The 19,709-nt window shown below is 52.3% G+C and overlaps 1 protein-coding gene across 1 annotated transcript; it reads left to right on the top strand.

Moving 5' to 3' along the window:
- Positions 1-5,086: 5,086 nt before the first annotated feature.
- On the top strand, positions 5,087-19,311 carry LOC308491970 (solute carrier family 25 member 48-like; the record flags this gene model as incomplete). The annotated part of the gene is made up of 4 exons (XM_081036197.1): positions 5,087-5,147; positions 12,239-12,282; positions 16,873-16,944; positions 19,027-19,311. 4 exons carry the CDS (start codon positions 5,087-5,089, stop codon positions 19,309-19,311), a joined length of 462 nt encoding a protein of 153 aa, XP_080892323.1.
- Positions 19,312-19,709: the final 398 nt, after the last annotated feature.

Below are 19,709 nucleotides of genomic sequence, written 5' to 3'. Positions count from 1 at the left end.
GCCAGAAGGACACCTTCCAGGCTGCGTGACCAGGAGAGGTGGACTCAGACACCTCCGTATCCATGGGAAGTTTCCTGACGCTTACTTCATCCTGCTGCCTCTCTCCAGGGACCTCCACGGCCTATCCAAGCGGGGGCACAGGGAAGCAGAGAAGAAAATTAGTGAGACGGAAAGGACTGTCACCTCCTCAAGAGCCAATTTAGAACCTCGGCAGTCACCAAATCCAGTATCCCATTGTAAGCCGGAGCCCCTAACTCCCCACCAGGGTCCCTGCAGCTCTAGGGGTACAGGCCCAGGGACAGGGAGAGCTCTGGTGGGGTCCACCAATGAGCACCTCACACGTTTTCTCACGCCATCTTCTCAGCATTTCTGCAGAACAGATTCTAAAGAGAGACGGTGGCCAGGATATGTGTTTGTTCTACACACTGACAGCTACAAACAAATTGTGCACCTGTCTGCGAGCTCGCTGCCATGTCCCAGATTTACACAAGAGTCAGTTCATGGCCCAAATAAAGCAAGGATGTTTTCATAGTTAGAAACATCCCTCAACACCCGAGGACGCCTGAGGTCCAGAGTGATATGGAAGTGTTCCCGACTAGACTGCACGGTCATTGCCCTAATGTAAACGGTGCAAAGCCGGTGATGAGATGAGGCTTGGTGACGTCTATGGGAACTGGGACTTCCAGAAACTCCCGGGACCTCCCCAGTGTGCTCATGTAGCCTGCGCTCCTGAATGCCACGCGTTCCCTGGTCTGCCCGGGGGAGCAGCACGCAGAGCCGGCAGCTACTTTCCCTCAGGGCTCTGCTCCTGGCTCTGAGAGCCTCTGCAAGGGCTGACCTCTGGGCTGCGCTTGTCCTGTGCCTGCAGCACGGGTAGGTCCTTCATGTCCCAGGCCGGTTCTGCCTGCAATCCACTGTACGCCTCCACTGGCGGTCTCAGGAGGAAAACCAGGTCCTCCCACTGTTGAAATAATTCCTCCTCTTCTGCATCTGCAGGGGGGCACAGCTGGAGGAAATAAGAGCGGCAAGATTCATATGGAGCTTTTTTTTGTTGGCATTGTAGATGGAGTACTTCACAAATTTGAGCGGAGCAACCTGCAGACAGCAAAGCATAGGGAGGTCCAGTGGGCATATCAGGAAGGAAAGGCCCTGGTCTCCTGGGCAGCCAGAGCCTGCTCTGCCTCCCGGTGGATTTACCACATCCTGACCCCTGACCTCAGGGCTCACTAGGCCCTCCTCACCCACAGCAGTAGCCCTCCACGGGTGTATATGCGGCAGTGCGTCCTGCCTCTGGATAAATAAAATCTCATGGCACAGCCAGACTTCCTGGACTCAGCCAGTGCTCCCAGGGCACAGCACTCTTTCTAGGCTCAACTAGACTTCCTGGGCTCAGAAAGGCCTCTCAATGCACTGCCACTCTCTCTGGGCACAGCCAGACCTCCTGGACTCAGCCAGGGCTCTCAGGGCACTGCCACTCTCTCTGGGCACAGCCAGACCTCCTGGACTCAGCCAGGGCTCTCAGGGCACTGCCACTCTCTCTGGGCACAGCCAGACCTCCTGGACTCAGCCAGGGCTCTCAGGGCACTGCCACTCTCTCTGGGCACAGCCAGACCTCCTGGACTCAGCCAGGGCTCTCAGCATTGCCACTGTCTCTGGGCATCTCAGGGTACCATGCTGGAACAACAGCAGCTCACAGGCAAGGTGATTATGTATTCTCAATGGTGGCTGGTCAAGACACAAAAGCAAACATCCGCCAGTTTCACTACATGGTGGTATGTTCCAGAAACTCCCGGGACCTCCCCAGTGTGCTCATGTAGCCTGCGCTCCTGAATGCCACGCGTTCCCTGGTCTGCCCGGGGGAGCAGCACGCAGAGCCGGCAGCTACTTTCCCTCAGGGCTCTGAGGTAGGTCCTTCATTTCCCAGGCCGGTTCTGCCTGCATCCCGCTGTATGCCTCCACTGGCGATCTCAGGAGGAAAACCAGGTCCTCCCACTGTTGAAATAATTCCTCCTCTTCTGCATCTGCAGGGGGCACAGGTGCAGAAAGATAGCACAGCTAGTGGAAAGCTTCAGGCAGAGCTGCTTTTTGTTCTGATTATGCATAGAGATCTTGAGAAATTTCAGCGGGAGAAACCTGCAGAAAGGAAAGCATAGGGAGGTCTGGTCGGCATATCGGGAAGAAAAGGCCCTGGTGTCCTGGGCAGCCAGAGTCCACTTTGCTTCGTGGTGGTTTTACCACCTCCTGACCCCTGACCTCAGGGCTCAGTAGGCCCTCCTCACCCACTGCAGTAGCCCTCCACGGGTGTATATGCGGCAGCTCATCCTGCCTCTGGACAAATAAAACCTCTGGCTCTGGAACATGTACCACAAATGGCAGGTGAGACCCCTCACTTTGTCACGTGACACCGTCCTACTCTATTGGCCCCAGTTGTCTTTCTGCCCTATTCTGGCAGACTCCTCTTAGAGTCCTATAGCTGCTGGGTGGGCTGCTAACAAGCACGGTATTGGGAGGGTATGATGGCCGTAGATGACTTCCCCTGTCAGAAGTCTCTCAGGAGCCCCAGGGAATGGATGAAACGGTTGACATGGGACTGCGGCATCAAAGTGCACGTGTCGCAAAAACCAAATTTCTCCAATTACTAATCCATCCGTTCTGTGTTGATACCTCCTGAAAGAAAACTCCCAGTTTGCACAGCATAGTGTTTTTTCTCTTGGAACCACTTGAATCTGTCATGAGGAAGTTGTGCCTCATTAAAGCTGTGGCCCGGGTTACAAGGGTAGAGGCCCAGCTTGACCTGGGTGTGGCTTCCTGGGGCTAAAATCAAGTTCCTGTGTCCTCCTGTGATGGGCTCCCATTTCCCCTGGGGTTTGAGTTTCCCGTTTGTTTTTCCTGGCTTTTACTTGGAACAAGCAGATTTCTGTTGAGATTTACTCCTTAATTCCTGGCACAAAGCACTGTGCCAGTTACCCAGAAACAGTTTCCAAGGGTCTGTTCCAAGGTTTTGCGGTGGATGTAGCTTGGACCCTTTGTCCCCTGGTGGTGTGGTTTCTACCTTGAAAAAGAACTCTCACCATTGACACGAGTTTTGTCCGAATATTCCTCCTTTCCTCAACATGCAGGCTACTTCCTACAGGGAGAAGTGACCCTCAGCCTTACCTGGTCCCCAGGTTTGGAAATCCATTAGGAGCCTCATCAGGTGAGAAGCATGACTGGTACAATGCGAGAAAGCTGGGGAGAGCTGCTCAACCCCAGGGCACCTCCGCCAGGCCCATGGTTGTTAGACTGGCTTAGACAGTTGGGCTCTTGACGAGCACCTGTCTAAGGGCCAATAGGTAGGTAGTGACCTGGGTTTTGAGGAGAAGGTGACCTCATAGCTGACCTCAGTTCCCCCGGAAAGTCCTGTCCTACCAGGAGGGTAGATAAAATTCCACAAAGGGCCCATTCTCTGATCTCATTGGTTATCATTTCTTTGCAACTTCCTGTGACTGTCTGCTGTTTCCTCAGGAGGATTTGCATAGTAAGCCTCTCTCAAGCTAGAGATTGGCTTTGTTGTCTCTTCCAGAGTTTTCTGCCATCTGTGAGAGGCCTCTTGTTCATCAAGGAGTCTTCCCTGATGGAAAGGCGGTCCCTGATTCTATCTATATAAATGGTTAATAGAGGGTGTCCATGGTCTGAAAGCTTGACTTATAAACATGGGATTCGAAAGCTCTGGACTGGGAAGGGCTGCCTTTGAGACCATTTACCCCAAACTCCTTCCAGCATAGTATTCCCAGTCACAGTGTTTCTTAGCCTACTGTGACATTTGTTTCGAGTAATCGCCTCCTCCTATGAAATTTTGGTACCACAAATATACCTCGTATCTGTTTATGTACTAGGGCCCTTTGGAGGGCCCCAGCCATCCTAGCAGCTAAGACTTCTTTTCCCCAAAAACCAATTTTTGTCCTGTTGAATATGTAATTCTCTCGTTGAGAAAGTATGCCCTAGAGCATATCCCTGAGCAGAAGCTGGAGGTGGCAAGTGTCTGCTCGGCTATCACACCCATCAGGGAGTTCACCACCTGCCTCCTTCTTAGGGCAGCCTTGGAACACTGCTCAGCAAAAACGGAACAGACTATTGATACAACTTGAATGACTCTAGAGAATTATGCCGTGTGAAAAACCGGCCATCCCCAAAGGTTACGAAATGTATGATTCAATTTACGTAACAGTTTTGAAATGATAAAAGGATAGAAATAGAGAACAGAATGGTAGTTCCCCAGGATGAGGGGTGGGAGTAAAGTGGGTGTGCTCATAACAGGGGGACGAGAGGGAACTGCTCTGTGTCTTGACCGTGCTGGAGCACTCAGGAACCTCCACGTGTGATAAACACGGGACCCTCCACGCGTGATAAACACAGGACCCTCCACGCGTGATAAACACAGGACCCGACACGTGTGATAAGCACAGGACCCTTCACGTGTGTTGAACTAAACCCACGGGTGACCGGGACACGAGAGAAATCTGGCGCTGGTCAGTGGCTTGTACTAGCGTTGATATCCTGGCTATGACATTGTACTAGAGTTTCGCAAGATGCTGTTTCTCATTGAGAAACTGGGGAAAGGGCACCCAGGAAAACTCTCTATTGTTTCTTACAAGTCCATGTGAATCTACAATTATCTCAAAATACAACATTTAATTTAAAAAAAATAGCTGGCTTTGAAAACAGAAATTAAAATAAAGAGTCTATCTTTTCATTTTACAAATCTAGGATTTATTTTTCCCTTTGGCCTTCCCTTCGGGCCCACTGTCTCAGTGTCAAATTCAGTCAAACTGACATAAAAGACAGGTAGATGAACCTACTTGTGTACCAGAGGCAACAAGCGTGTGCATGTCCCCGTAAGCGAGGGCAGTGGGCTGGGTTGCTGAGCAGGCATGCAGGAGAAGCAGGCAGAATGGAAACCTGGCTTCCATCCAACCCCGTGGAGCCCCAAGGGAAGGAATGGGGAGAAGCAATGTGGGAACGGGAGGGGGTGCTCCCCCTGCCCCCGAAGCACCTTCAAAGGAGCTGCAGGGGCAGGAAGGAAGGTGCTCATGTTACCCGAAGAGAGATGGGGCAGGCTGGAGAGCAGAAGAGCCTTGGGTCAGGGGGACGCCTAGACCTGCTCAGAGGTAAGGCCGGGAGGCGGGTGGGCGCCAGAGCCAGAGCCTCTGTGGGTGGCACGTGCCCCTGCCCCTGCCTTGCATGGCAGAGACATACAGCGGGTCCTCCAAAAACGTCCTTTGGTCACCGTCATTTGCTTGTAACACTGACGACATGCCACGGGAACTTCATTCTCGTTTGCAGCGATCAGCCTGGGGTAAAATTGGTTTTGTTAGAGGCTGTTTTGCTTAAAGTCACAGCACTTATTGATGAGGTGAAGCGAGGACTTGACACCAACTTCTGCACCAACGCAGTTGGAGGTCGAGTTTAGAGGCGCTGTCCAGCCAGGAGCAGAGCTTGGCTGCAGTCCATCCAGAAAGGCTTTCTTTGAACCGAATTCTGAAGGGGCTCATAGATCAGCTGGATCAGGAGTCCCCCCAAAACCCATTTGTTTGAAAACTGCATGGAATCCATTTTGTTCTTGTAGTTGGCTGAATGTAGAAACATGCAGTACCCCAAAGTCACTCCAGCCTCTGCTCAGTTTAGCCGCTGAGTTCCTTGACATGGGGTGGGGTCCTCCCCCAGCCAGGGGGGATTCAGTTGACCCAGACCCATCCAGCAGGCCTCACAGACAGGCCCCCTTTCTTGGACCCAGGTGGGCTGAGGTGGGACGGCTGCCTGGACCCACGGGAGGATCCACGTTGCCTGTCTGCCCTGCCGGTGCCAGGACCCAGCTTGCTTCCTAAGGAATTCTGAAAGCCTCGGTTGGCATGGAAGTGCTGGGGGGCCTGGGCTCTTGTGAAGGGAGGTTGTGGATTTGCTGGTGGGTGCCAGGCCCTGTGCTGAGCGTCTCACAGAACACACACACACAGAGTTTAAGCAGCTGCCCCACGCCCCAGCCGGGCTCCTCTGGCCTCATGCAATAGACGAGGCTCAGAGAGGAGGGAACTTGCCGGAAGTCCCACAGTAGTCATTTTCACCCTGAAACCCAGGTCTCCAAGCCCAGGGCCGGGCTCTACAACACGCCACTGACTGTTCACATGTCACACTCTGCAGGGCCTTTTCAGACCCCTCTGTGTTCCCTGACGTGGTGACAAAGGTAGAGGTTATAATTCCCTGAAGAGAAAGGAGCCCGGATCCTAGACAGGGTGACACTTCCAGAGACGCACAGAGCTGGCAGCAGGCTTGACTCACCTGACGCTGACTTGAGTGTTTTTTTACCTAAACTGCAAGACCTGGCCTGTGACCTGGGCACCTTGTGTGGCTCAGGACACATTTACAGAGCAATAAGGTGGATTTTCAAGGGAATCAGTGGTTCTCATGAGCCCAATATTTGCTGTCACTGGTACTAAATGACAGGTTTCCTCAGAATTGTTTGATGTCCAGAGAAGTTTCCATATCCCTGTGGCCGTAGGTGTCTGTGTGGCCCTGCACAGCCCAGCCCCGGCGCAGTCCTGATGGCTCCCGGTGTCTTGATTGTCCCCCACAATGCATTGCACAGAGATGCCAGGGTGGGACAAGAAGACAAGAGGAAAACCGTCCAGGCCTAGAAACCACTGGACTCAAACCAACAAAAATTGGGAGTGGAGCCGAGTGTTGTAGGGAAGGGAGAAGACTACTTTTGGGGGTTCTCCTGGTGGTAGATGCCCTGGAAGCTTCCGGCTACAGTCAGGAAGCCTGGGCTCTGGCCCTGCTCCTGACGCTGAGCTGCTGTGTTATCTTTGCATTGTTGGGCATATCAGGCGCAAATGCTGCTTGCAGGAAAGAATTGTCTTAGGTAGCAGAGGGGGCCAGCTAGGCGGCTCTGAGCTCCCACCCCATTTTGACCAGTGTTGTTCCACTTCTGTCTGATTATACACTGGAACCCACCTAAGACGGCTCATGAAAGGCTTCCACAGCTGAAGCTGGTTGAAAGCCAACAGCGAGATGATCTGAGGGTGCTGTACAATCAGAGCAGGTCCCTGCTCTTCGGAGCTGAGCAAAAGAGCCAGGATGGATACGATGAGAAGCAGACAGGGTCTGCAAGAGGAAGAGACTTCTCAAGGGGGCATGGGTCAGGGAAAGGAAGAGAAGGCAGCACAGGAGACCTGTGGGCCTATGCTGCTGACCTCACTCACTGCCTGGGAGGACGCCAAAGCTCCGGGAAGATTGACCTGGACACAGCCCAAGGGAAGATGCGGTTGTGATGCCTGGAATTCCTCTTGGATTATTCTAAGATGTGCTCTGGTGACAACGTGTTGCTGAAAACCAGAAAGGACCCACAGAGAGGGTGTTCAGCCCAGGAAGGTGGGGCTTCTCCACGCCGGCGCCAGAGCAGCCCTCAGTCCACGGGTTCTGGATGCCACACTGGAGTGAAATGGAATATTGCGGTTGTGCCTTTGTTGTCAACGATTTCAGAAGGCCCAGAGCGGCACAAAAGTGTAAAATCAGATATCTGTCCTTCTGAGTCTGTGCAAACATGCTGTGCTCTTTGAGCAGCCGGGGATCAGGGATCTGCGTTTCTCTTCTCTCTCCTGCTGCATCTCTAACATTTCTCATTCGTGTTTGCTCTACTTGAAGACAGCACTGTGTCAGGCTGACTGGGTCTGACTGTCTGTGGGCCCACCCACCCGAAATTCCCTGCTACCTGCCCCCAAGCTTCTCACTCCATTAGCATCAGCTGCTGCCTCCCGGGCAGTGTGACCCGCTGTCTGAGGGCCGTGGGTGGGTGTGTGAGCACAGAGGGGATTTTAGCTGCATTTTTATTTCTTTCCTCTTTCCAGGCACTTGGTTCCGCTCCTCCACATCTTTCATTCTGATGGCAAACCATCGGGAACATGGTGTGCTTTTGAATCACACTCATTTACAAGGACACGTGACCTCAGACCTCTGGCAAGGTACTCGTTTCTTTGGAGACTCAGTTTCCTCTCCTGGAGATGGATTACCGTGTATGTACTCTGCCTGGGGGCCAGAGGAGCAGAGGACCCGAGTCCCATCGCAGCTGAGCTGAGGTACAGCCTGGCTGGCTCCCAGGGATGGGAGGACAGGGTTGGAATTCCAGAGCATTCTCTAAGACCCGTGACTGTCAGGACAATGAAGGGGATCATTGCTGCTGTGGTTTCAAACCGGAGTGACGGTCACAGGTGATGCATCTTTCCAGCCTGTCTGCACACAAGGGGGTCACCCCCAGCAGGGGCCAAGCACCGAGACACGATGTCCCTAAGTGACCTGCTTTGCTATCCACACAACATCTTCTTGTGCAAGAGGCCTGCGTGGAGAGGTGTCTTCTGGCTGAGGCAGTAGCCAGGCCTGGTGGGCCTCTACCTCGGGGCTCAGGCTTTTCTGATTCACAAGAGATGAGGCTCCTTGCAAGCGTGCGTTTTCCTGGTCTGGCTCCCCCCAGACTCTCCCTTTGCCCTTATGTCTCTTTAAACTCCCCACTCTGCTGAAAATCTCAGTGACAGTGCTCAGCAATGTTTTTATCATTGGCTAATTGATTTGCCATTCTTTCAGCTGCTGTAAATTTGCAAAAATCTCTCTTCAACGCTTCAATGGCTCCTATGGGACTGGAGCCATTTTGAATGCTAGTACCTTAAAGAGAGAGAGAGAGAGAGAGAGAATATGGGGGGGGAGGGGCGGGCACAGCACCAGGGACCCCTGAGGGACACACAGGCCCTTGCAATCCTCACTCTCTTTTACTTAAAAAATGGCACAAGCCACAGTATAACAACCACACCAGAAATGTTGCTTTAATCACTCCTAGTGCCATCACTCAAGCAAATCAACTCTTTTTGGCCTTCCCTTCAGCGCTTGTCTATGGCGGTTTTCTAAATAGCTCTAACTGGAACACAATTTTGCATTCAGCGTTTCTCCTTATTTCTGAAAGCCTTTCTCATATTGCTAGACAGGCTTCATCAGTATCTTTTTTGATGGCTTATCAATTGTGACTTCTGGAAATTACTTACCATTCCCCTTAAATAGCCATCACACCCTTACTTGTAAGAGCCCAATTAGCTGGGAAACAAGCGTATGGGTTATGTCTATAATTTCTCCATTTTATTGAACTCTAGAAATATGTGGCATTAAAATGCTGCCTTGGTAAGATGTGTTACTGTTCCAAGACTAGAGCTCTTCTCCATGTCTCATGTGCTAATTAATGTTTTCATTTTCCGTTTTCCAAGGAGGCAGAAGCCCAGACGCCTTGGACAGACACGGTCATCTGTCAACAACACAACCAGAGATGGTCCTTTCCCAGCTTTTCTCAGTGTGAATTCATCTTCTTCAACTCCTCCTCTTCCATCATTGTCCTCATCTTCCTAGGAGCTGACGTTTATTGAGTATTTACCCTGTTCCAGGCCTGTACCATTATTTGGTTTAATCCCATCAGTTACGACTGTTGTTCTCCTCAGTGACAGATGAGGAAACTGAGGCCCAGGAGGCTGCAGTGGCTTGTAGGGAGTCTCATAGCTCTCATGGCGGAGGCTGCCTGCCCTCTCTGACCCCACAGTCCCTGGGAGCCAACCCCCCAGGGTGGGGAGCCTTTGCAGGGGTAGCTCCTCACGTGAGGGCCTCTCCACCAGGGCAGAGTTTGGCCTCAAGCTCCTAGGGGGACTGCTGGGCACAAAGAGCCTTCCTGGCTTAGTCCATGTGGGTTGTCACAACAGGATCCCGGAGCCCGAGTGGACAGCATTTATGTCCCCCAGTTCTGGAGGCTGGGAAGTCCAAGGTCAAAGTGCTGGCAGACTTAGTGTTTGGTGAGTGTCTGCTTTCTGTCACCTTACATGGTGGAAGGAAAAGGGAGTTCTCTGAGGGCTCATTTATAAGGGCACGGATTCCATTCATCCTCGAGGGCTCCACCCTAATGACCTAGTCACCTCCCAAAGACCCCGCTTCCAAATGCCGTCACATTGGGCATTAGGTTTCCACACAGGAGTTTTGGGGACACAAAGATTCAGCCCATAGTGCTTAACCTACTGGTCTTTCTCTAGGGGTCAAGGAGGCCTTCCCCTGCCCCACAGGAACCCTGGGCAGGATGGAATGTGCCAGGCTCAGATGGGAGCTGAGAGTCCACGTGTCCTTTACAGAGATCCAGAGACACGACGGGCCTCACCCAAGTTCATGGCGTGAGTACTGGCACAGCCAGGCTGGAGTTGGGTCTCTTGACTTGTGACCAAGGCTCTGTCCTTCTCACTGGGAAGTGATTTCAGCAGACCACATCTGAAATCGTGGGAGAGGCTTTAGAATTATCCAACTGTTCTGTTCTCAGAAGACGCTGGTGCTGTCGCATAGTCAGACAGCACTGGGCAGAAACAGGAGAGAAGACAGTGACTGCGTGCAGCCTGGTGGGTAGAGACCCGAGCCAACAGCACAGACTCAGCTGTGTCAGAACCCCCGTCCTGGGGCTCTGAGCCCGGCCTCAGCCTGCTGACTGGACTTGTCAGACAAATCGCAAAAGCTTCTACCAAAGGGATTTCCCAAAGGGTGGGGGCTCTTTGCCCTTTTGAGCCTCCTATAGGCAGCAAAACCACGTGAGAGGGACCTTTATAGTGATCACAGCCTCCCTGGGCAGAATTAAAGCTGCTGCAGGAAGAGAGACAGCTTCATTCACTTCTTCTTTCAACAGGTATTTCTTGAACCTTTCTGGGTCCCAGTAATGGGGATAACCGGAGGAATAAGACAGACAAGCTTCCTCTCTTTATGGAACTTCCACTTTGGTGGAGATAATAAACCAGGAACCAAGATAGTTCCCGAAGATAAATTCTATGAAGGAGACAGAGATGTGGTAGACACCGTGGGTAGAGGTGGGGACAGGAAAGCAACTTGGAGTTGCTAGGAATGGCCCTCTGAGGGAGAGGCCGTGATGTGGAGCCCTAGGAATCTGCCCGGATCTGGAGACAGAGCACTCAAGCTGTGAGTACTGCAAGTGCAAAGGCCCTGGGGTAGGAAACAGCTGGGTGACTTGCAGGGACAGAAAGAAGGCCAATGGGAACGGATTTTAACTTGGTTTCAGCATTAGTTCTGTTTAAAGCAAAGAGCCCACTGGGAATCCTGGCCTGCGTCATTCAAATGTCTTGTCGCCCTTTCCTCACGTCACCCCTTGGGCTGTATTCCTCCTTTGTCTCTAACTCATTATGATTGTCCCCTCATAGCACCTGCTACTGGGAGAATTGAGTGTGGCTGGTGCTCCCCCCAAGCTCTCCGTACCCTCGTTCTGATGTCTTGTTTACATGTCCGGTGGCTTTGTCCTCTTTAGAGACAGTTAACAGATCCAAGTAGCATTTCTTGGACCTTGTAAAGTAATAAATCGTGTTATGTTTACCTTTTGGTTTCTAGGTGGAGTGCTAGGGTTTGCAAGAAAAACTGCCTGCGGTTATTTAATTACAGAAAGCTGCTCTTGTTAAAGGATTCTTAGCTTTCCTAATGATTGATGACGTGGAGCATCTTTCCATGTACTTGTTGGCCATTTGTGTATCTTCTTTGGAGAAATATCTATTTAAGTCCTCTGCTCATATTAAAAAAAAAAAGTTTTAGGTGTTAGAGTTCTTTAATTATTGTGGATTTCAGACCCTTGTCAAATGTGATTTGCAGATATTTCTCCCCATTCTGCAGGTTGTCTTCACTTTCTTGATAGTATCCTTTGATGCATAAGTTTTAATTTTTTATGACGTTCAATTTATTTTTTCATTCCTTACTTGTGCTTTTGGTGTCATATCTAAGAATCTATTGCAAATCTGAGGTCATGAAGAATTTCCCCTATGTTGAAGGATACAATTTTTGTAGTTTCAGTATTTCCATTTAGGTCTTTGGTCTATTTTGAGTTACTTTTGTACATGATATGAGGTGTGGGGGGAGGGGTCTCACTTCATTCTTTTCCGTGTGGATACCTAGTTGTCCCAGCACACTCACTGCCCTTTTCTGGGGAGCTTGTTTCTGGAGGCAGAGCCCTGGTTTGCCTCCATTTTCTCTGCCTTCCCCAATGCCTGGCCCAGTACCTGGCATATTAGGGGTCCTCTCTGGCAACTGGGCATTGACTGAGGAAGTGAATACAAGTGCCTGAGCCCTCTGTCCTGTCCCAAGAGCCAGCCAGTGTCAGCTAGGAGTCCAGGGGCTGAGTGACCAGGTGTTCTGCTTCAATCCACAGGTGCAGCCAATGTCATTGTTGGCTACCCACTGGACACAGTCAGGGTACAGTCGCCATGTTTGTCACTATCTCTTGGAAAGGGTCCTGGAGTGAGTCTGCCTCTAGGTGTGTGCCTGCTGTTCTGACGCCTCCAGTGCAGGAGAGGTTCTCTGCCAGCACATGGGTGTGTGGTGCCAGGAGGCCTGCTTTGGAATGGCTCTGCCCTCATTACTTGGCAGTGATTTTGTTTTTGTGAATGTCTCATGTCTGCCTCCAGATTCTCATGAAGTATGTGTGTGTATGTCTGTGTGGGGCGGGGCGGATGGCCAAGGCACTGGTGAGTGTCCCCCTGTACGTCCTTGTGAAGCTAAGGAATCAGGAAAGGCTTCCAGTGTGAGGTGGCATCTGAGCCCAAATTTAAGGTGGGGCCTCAGGTGATGAGAAAAGATATTTCAGGCGCAGAGAACTGCATGGGCAAAGGCACTGAGATGGGGACGCTTTGTGGGCCTGCTTGGGACACGCCGGCGTGGCCAGTTTCCTGATGCATTGAGTTGCTGGCAGCAGCTACCGATCAGAATCCAAGGAAAGCAGGTCAGCACTCAGACCTCTGAGTCCTTGGAGGTCAGGTTAGGACTCTGGCCCTGGGCTGGGGCTGGGGAGCCATTATAACGTGAGGCAGCGCAAGGCGTGTGAGGACTCAGGAGCCAGCAGGGCCACCCAGCGTGGGTTCATTCAGTTCCTGTTCCACAGATGTAGAAACTGGCTCACAAAGGGGAAGCGGCTTGCCTCAGTCACACAAGTTAAAGCATCAAGGAGTGAGATTCTCTGACTCCACCCCCACCCCTGCCACCTGTCCCCAGTGGTGAGCAGGACTCAGCGCCATCCCCTGAGAACCTGGCCCCAAATAGTGACTCCCAGATCTGTGCCTAAAGCTCAGCCCGGATCTGCACAAAGAGGAACTCGGAGGCCTTTCTCCAACGGCTGTTGTCATCTCCTTTCTCTGCCTTCCTCCCTGGGTGACATTGGGCTCCCTCCTAGGTCAGAGCCCAGGCCTGCTCTCTTCTTGATGGGGAGGTCAGCCTACTCGTCTTAAATTGTTGAAGATATTTCCTGGCTCCTCATGTCCCCCATACAGGCCCTGCCTTTTGCTTGTATGCCCAACGCACCCTGGACACTTGCTCTGTGCAGGCGCCGTGAGGGTGGCAAGGCATCATCGTTGGTGGACAAAACAAGTGCAATTCCTGCCCCCGGGGGGCTGACAGCCATTCCGTATGCAGGTGACCTTTGTGTCTCCTTGGGAGAGTGTCCTTCCCTTGCCTCTAGCCTGGCGAGGGGCTGGTGGAGCCTGTGGGAGTCATCACCATCCCCTTGCCCAGGCAAGTCTGGTCACATGTCACCTGAAAAGGCGGGAGCTCTCCTCCTCTCCCCTCTGGAGGGAACCCTCCTTTTACATAAAATCTAATTCTGCTCAGTCTGACAACCTCCTCTATGAGGGGACATCCTGGTGGTGCCCAGATGTGTGGCCCAGGGCCCTTATTTCTCCCCAGAACATCCTCCTTTCTCCCTCCCACGTGGCTGGCATTTTCTCTAGAGTCCCTGTCCACTGAGAAAGTCCAGGCAAGAGCTTCAGAGTCAGAATAACCTGGAATCCAATCTTAGCCTCTCCACCTACTGACCAGGCCACAGCACTTAACTTCCCTGAACCCGGTGTCCTCGTCTATAAAGTGGGCAAAGAGCACCTCCCTGGCAGGGCTGTCGTGCAGATTGTCACCGTGGCACTGAGGATAGAGCAGTGAGTGGGCCATTCCCATTCTGGTGAGCACACACACTGGGGTATGTCTGAGGCCCCCGGTCTGGCCCCTGGGAGAGCCAAGCTCCAAGGACCTGGCTTACTGAGTTGGGGCAAAGACTCCTTGCCCTGCCTGGGCACTTCATCAGAAGTGGCAGAGCCAACCACTGGCTGCTTGGTGGCAGTGGAGCTGGGGTCAAGATTCTCACCTGGTTCCTGGCACAGCTGGTACTTTCAGGGTTTATGTCTGATGCAGTGTGAGCAGCTTTCTAATCGGGGCTCGGCTGCCTTTAGAGCAGCTGGCAGACTGTGAGAGAATAAATCTGCATTGTTTTAAGCCACTGAGTAATTTGTCATGGCAGCAACAGGCAGCTAATACACGGAGGGGTCTTTTCCTTTGTCTATACACAGGGGTAACATCCCGGCTGCAGAGCATTTAAAGATTCAGCGAGATGACTTCCTGAGGTGCCCAGTGTTTCCTCATGTATGCAGTTGGTACACACTAAATGCCAGCTTCTGTTGTCATTGGAGTTCCTGGAGGCTTGAGCTGTGGTGCTGGCCTTGGTGGCAGCCTCCCAAGTGCTCAGCACGGCTGACAGAATTTTGCTCTGTGGCTTTGAACCTGCTCTGTGATCTGGGTTTGGCTTTTGGGTTGTGTGCCCTCATGTACCATTTGCTTGAGTGACTCGACCACTCAACCTTCTTAGTGGGACCTTGATCCTTCCTGGGGCTCAACCGTTTCGTGGGTTCACTACCCAGGGCCAGCCCTGACAGGGCTGGGGCCAGCAGGGGAGAGCGGTCAGCCTCAGGCCAGCCTTCAATGGGGCAGACAGAGGCCTGTGCCCCCACCTGCCCTGGCCCACGGCCCTGCCTTGGTTGGGGACACCCCAGCCCAAGGTAGACAGACCTCTGTGGTTCTGCTTAACTAGGAGACCCTGAGGCCCGTTCTCACCTCGCTGCATCTTCTGGGACCTCTTCCCCACCACCCAGCCCTTCTGATTCTTGGCTTGTTTGTCTCCATGGCACCTGCCATCTGACATATATTTACTTGGGAATTAGTTTCAGTTCCACTCAGTTTAAGTTCACTCAGTTTAAGTTCCACGAGGACAGGGAGTTTGATTTTTCTACTGCTGAATGCCCTGAGATTGGAACAGTGACTGTTATAAAATACACACTCGGTAAGTATTCATTAAGCCAGGCAATAAATACATTTCTCTGATGATGAAAGTAATACTTATGAACAGTGTGGTCCCATTAATGACTCATACTTGTAGGAATACTACATATGTCCTCTGGCTCTACCTCTACCAAACTATGTAGACGAATGCCTACCAGACTCCCAGCTAGGCTATTAGCCATGGTTATGCAATCAGGGAAGGAGTGGGGTGAGAGAGGGGTGGGCCAAAGGAGACTTAGCTTTATACGGAATGTTGAATATTTTCTTTTTATTAAGAGAGTGTAGTCCCATATTAGTTGTATACTTATTTTTTAATTACATAAGCTAAAAATAATCAGAGTAACCCCTGCGTGTGGTAGGAAAGTTGGAAAGTGAAGAAAAGTTCAATGAAGTAAAATATGACCCATGATTTTTACCTCAGAGACCATCAGTTTTATGATATGTGCTCTTCCAGGGTCTTCTCACCTGTCTGCAGATTGAACCGAGGCTGTTAGTGTGAAGTGTTAGTCTGCACCCTGGGCCTTTGGTCCTCATGGAACCCTGGGTTCAGGCGGCAGGGTCCAGATTTCCTCCTCTGTGGCCCTCACAGCTCCTTCCTACCAAGCGCGGCATGTAGTGGGTGCTGAGGAAGTGTTTTGAGGGAGAATTATAGGCCGCACATCTTAGAAGAAGTGGAACCCTCTGAGACCAGGGTAAAGGGAGCCCTGGGCACTTTTGTGGGCTTACTGAGACCCTCTGTGCTATCACAATGCCCCTGGCCACCAGAGCCTTTCGAGGACAGACGCCTCCACCATCCAGCCCCTTATTCAGCCAGGAGTTGTGTGCCAGGGCCCCACTTGGCTCCCGGGACAAGAGGGCAGTAGGAGACGGCCCTGCCCCCACGGGGGCACCCAAATAAACCCTACGCAAACAGACAAACAGATGACACCATCGCAATATTTAAACTCAGACCCAAAAAATGAGCAAGAACTGGAGGAAGAGACTTCTGGGAGAGGAACAGACATGGAAAGTTGTGGAGGCAGGAAACCGCTGATGTTTGAGGGACTGAGGAGCCGAGGGTCCAGGGCTGGTGTGGGTGCAGGAGGTAGAGGACATGGCAGAGTGCGCTGAGAGGCGGGCTCAGGTGCTCACCCCGGGTGTGCAATGTGTTCTACGCTGCTAGGAGGCCACTGGAGAGCTTTAAACAGCAGTGACACAATTCACTGTTGTTTAGAAAAGATCAGGCTCACTTGTGTCACTGGTACCAGCCAGATACCAGGCCATCGTCCCGGCGAGGGGTGAAGAGGTTCTGGAGGTAAGTAAGAAGTGCATGTCACTCTTGGGAATATTTAGGAGGGTAGAGTGAGGAACAGCAGATGGGCTAAAGCCATGCCACAGGTCGGCTTTCTGTGCTCAAGAGGCAGGGATCACACATCTCCAAACAAGCATCGTTTTTGCTCAACAAACTGGCCTTTGTCTTCTGGGCTTCTGCTGCATTTAGGCAGGTCTGAATGGGACACTGAGAGAGGCAGTGCAGGTAGAGGTTGAGGGCCAGCGTGGCTGGTCTGACACCCAGACCTACTCCCTGGCTGCGTCACTTTGGGCAGCGTCTTCCCCTGTCTGGGTCTCGGTGCTGGAAGCTCAGCATTGTGGGGGCAGCAGGGATTTGAAGCATCTCTGCCTGGGCCTCACCCTTGCCTCTCTCCACAGACTCGCCTGCAGGCTGGTGTCGGCTACGGGAATACCCTCAGCTGCATCCGCACCGTGTACAGGAAGGAGAGTGTAAGTGCCCCTCTGGTGGGTGGCTGGAGCCCTAGTGCCCAGGGCCTCCCATGAATCAGGGAAGAGCCCACAGGGCCTGGGGTCCAAGCGGCCCCAGCCCTCCCACCAGCATCTCTCTCAGGTAGGAGGCCTGTTCATCCCCGTTCATCACATTTGGCTCAATTTTCCCAGAGCATCTCATACCACATCTCAAATATTACATGTTACCTAAATGTAGCTCTGTCCCCTAATGTGATGTTATTGGGCGGAATGTGGGGTGTGGGGTGTGTGGAAGAGGGTGGGTTTGTGCAACCTCTCTGGAGAAATTCAGAGGAATTTAGAACCACAGTATGGAAAATTCCTGCAAAAACAGGGTGACCTGTCAGGTTTTCAAAACCGAATAAGTGGCTGGTAACTGGGTGCCCACAGGCTTCCCGTCATCCAGGCGCCATGGGAGCCGTGAGCTCTGACTGCATACACCCAGAGCGGGCTTGTACCACAGGTTACTCGAGACCATGGGTCACAAGGTGTTTTTGTTTGTTTTTTCAAAAGGGAAAACCTGAGTCATGTTTTATAGGAGCTGTATCGAGTGCCTTTTTTGAGAATTACCATGTGCTTTAGGGAGACTTTCTAAGGCCCATTTCTGGGAAGTTTAAAATAAATATTAAAATTTAGGATGACATGACCTGTGGATTTAAAGCAAAGGTTAGCCCTCTGGCAGCCCAAGGCACTTCCTTGACTCACCAGAAGTTTTGCCTGTTTGTTGACCCCTGTTTCCACCCGGCTCGTGTAGGACGTGCCCTGGAGCTGCAGAGCCTCTGTCTACACCTGGAGTTTCTCCTTAGACCCTGTGTCTTGTGTCAGGGTGAGGTTCTGACTGTCTGATGGGCTGCTTTAAACTCAGGGTGAGCACTGCCAATGCAGGACAAACTGTTCCAGGGTGATGTTGTGTGGTTCCTCGGTGCCCTGAAAGGTGGCTGTCCATTCTCCCAGGTTGGCACACTTTCCCCACAGTGTCTGCCTGCCAACGTCCCTGCTCCAAAGCTTCGGTGGGGACCGTGGATGTTCCTCTGACATATAGCAGCTCAGGGCTAAGTGCTGTCGCAGTTTACCTGAGGAAGAACCTGAAGATCTGTGTGTGTGTGTGGGGGGGGGGGGTGTCCTGCCTCTGGCGAATGGGGGATACACACACAAAATTCAGGATTAGCTGGTTTGCATACAGCCCGGACTTTATACGACAGCTTCTAGTACTTTTTCGTCTTTAGCATGGAGCTCATGTGTGCTGCCCTGACTCCTCCAAGGGCCTGTGGAATTTTCCAGTTTCAGACGAGTGCCTGTGGTGCTCATTGAGAATGCTGTGTGGACAGGCCAGACCTCAGCCTCAGCACCCTCTCCTCAGCTTCCTACATCCTGTGCATGTGCACAAGCATCTTGGTGCTGTCACCTCCGGCGATTCCCCCTCAGCTATTCTTCCAAGAGACATCCATGCCCAGGGGCACCCATCTACAGGCTGGCCCAGGTGCCCCTGGGTGGCCGTGGGAGCCACTTCTTAGCCCCGCACCACAAGCTTAGTACATTCCAATTTAATTGCCTGTCAGTTTGTCCAGCCAGGTTCTCCCCTCCCCCAGACTGGGAGCTCAGTGAGGGCGTTTCTGTCTTATTGTTGTTCCCCAGGGCCTGGCACAGGGCAAGGGCCAGAGAATGCTTTTGTTGGAGTGGCACATGAGGGCGCACATGGGTGTATGGCAAGCCCCCTCCTCACCAGGGTTCCAAAGGCTCCCCGTCGGCCACAGCCCAAGAGCACTGCCACTCTGGTGCAAATACGGGTTCCACTCCCAGGACCCCACTGCTCCGCCAACAAGACCTCCTGAGAAGCCGGTTCCTCCTGAGGCGGGAATGTTCTCACACACCCATATTTCCTATCACATCAGCGTCCTCTTCCATCCTCTTCCCTGGCACATTGCTTTATTTCTGGAGGGTTGCGCTACCAGCCTGCGGGCTGCAGGAGTGCAGGGTCTGTGCCCAGGACTACATGGGGAGCTTGGCACCTGCCTGCAGTCAGGCCCTGGCAATCACGCTTCCTCCCCTGGGATTTTCCCACAGGTGTTTGGCTTCTTCAAGGGCATGTCCTTCCCCCTGGCCAGCATCGCCGTCTACAACTCCGTGGTGTTTGGGGTCTTCAGTAACACACAGAGGTTCCTCAGTCAGCACCGGTGCAGGGAGCCCAGGGCCAGCGCGCCCCGCAGCCTGTCAGACCTGCTGCTGGCCAGCATGGTGGCCGGTGTGGTCTGCGTCGGCCTGGGCACGCCCATGGACCTCATCAAGATCAGACTGCAGATGCAAACACAGCCATTCCGGGAAGGTAAGGGGCTGGAGGAGGGTGCCTGATGTCTGGGCACCTGTCACCCTCTCCTGGTTCTTCGGGTCAGGGGCGCAGTGCTTAACATCCTTTTTATTGAGCCTGGTATCACCATGATGACATAACCGTCTGTGATTAGTGTTACTGGGTCTACAGTAGTAACGTTCATTGGTTCAGTATTTTCTGGGCTCCTGCCAAGAGCTCTGAATATGTTCTCTCCATTCGTCTTTCTAGCCATTCTGTGAGGCAGGAGCTCTCAGTATTTTCATTTACAGAAGAGAAAACTGAGGCTCCCAGAGGTTAGGATACCATGTTTCCCTGAAAATAAGACCTAGCCGGACGATCAGCTCTAATGCATCTTTTGGAGCAAAAGTTAATATGAGATCCTGTCTTATATGATGTTGGATCATATAAGACCCGGTCTTAT

Source organism: Rhinolophus hipposideros, assembly GCF_964194185.1.
Source record: "Rhinolophus hipposideros genome assembly, chromosome: 23".
Lineage (NCBI taxonomy): Eukaryota > Metazoa > Chordata > Mammalia > Chiroptera > Rhinolophidae > Rhinolophus > Rhinolophus hipposideros.
Note: the sequence above shows the minus strand (reverse complement) of the source record. Positions and strands in the feature narration are given on the sequence as shown.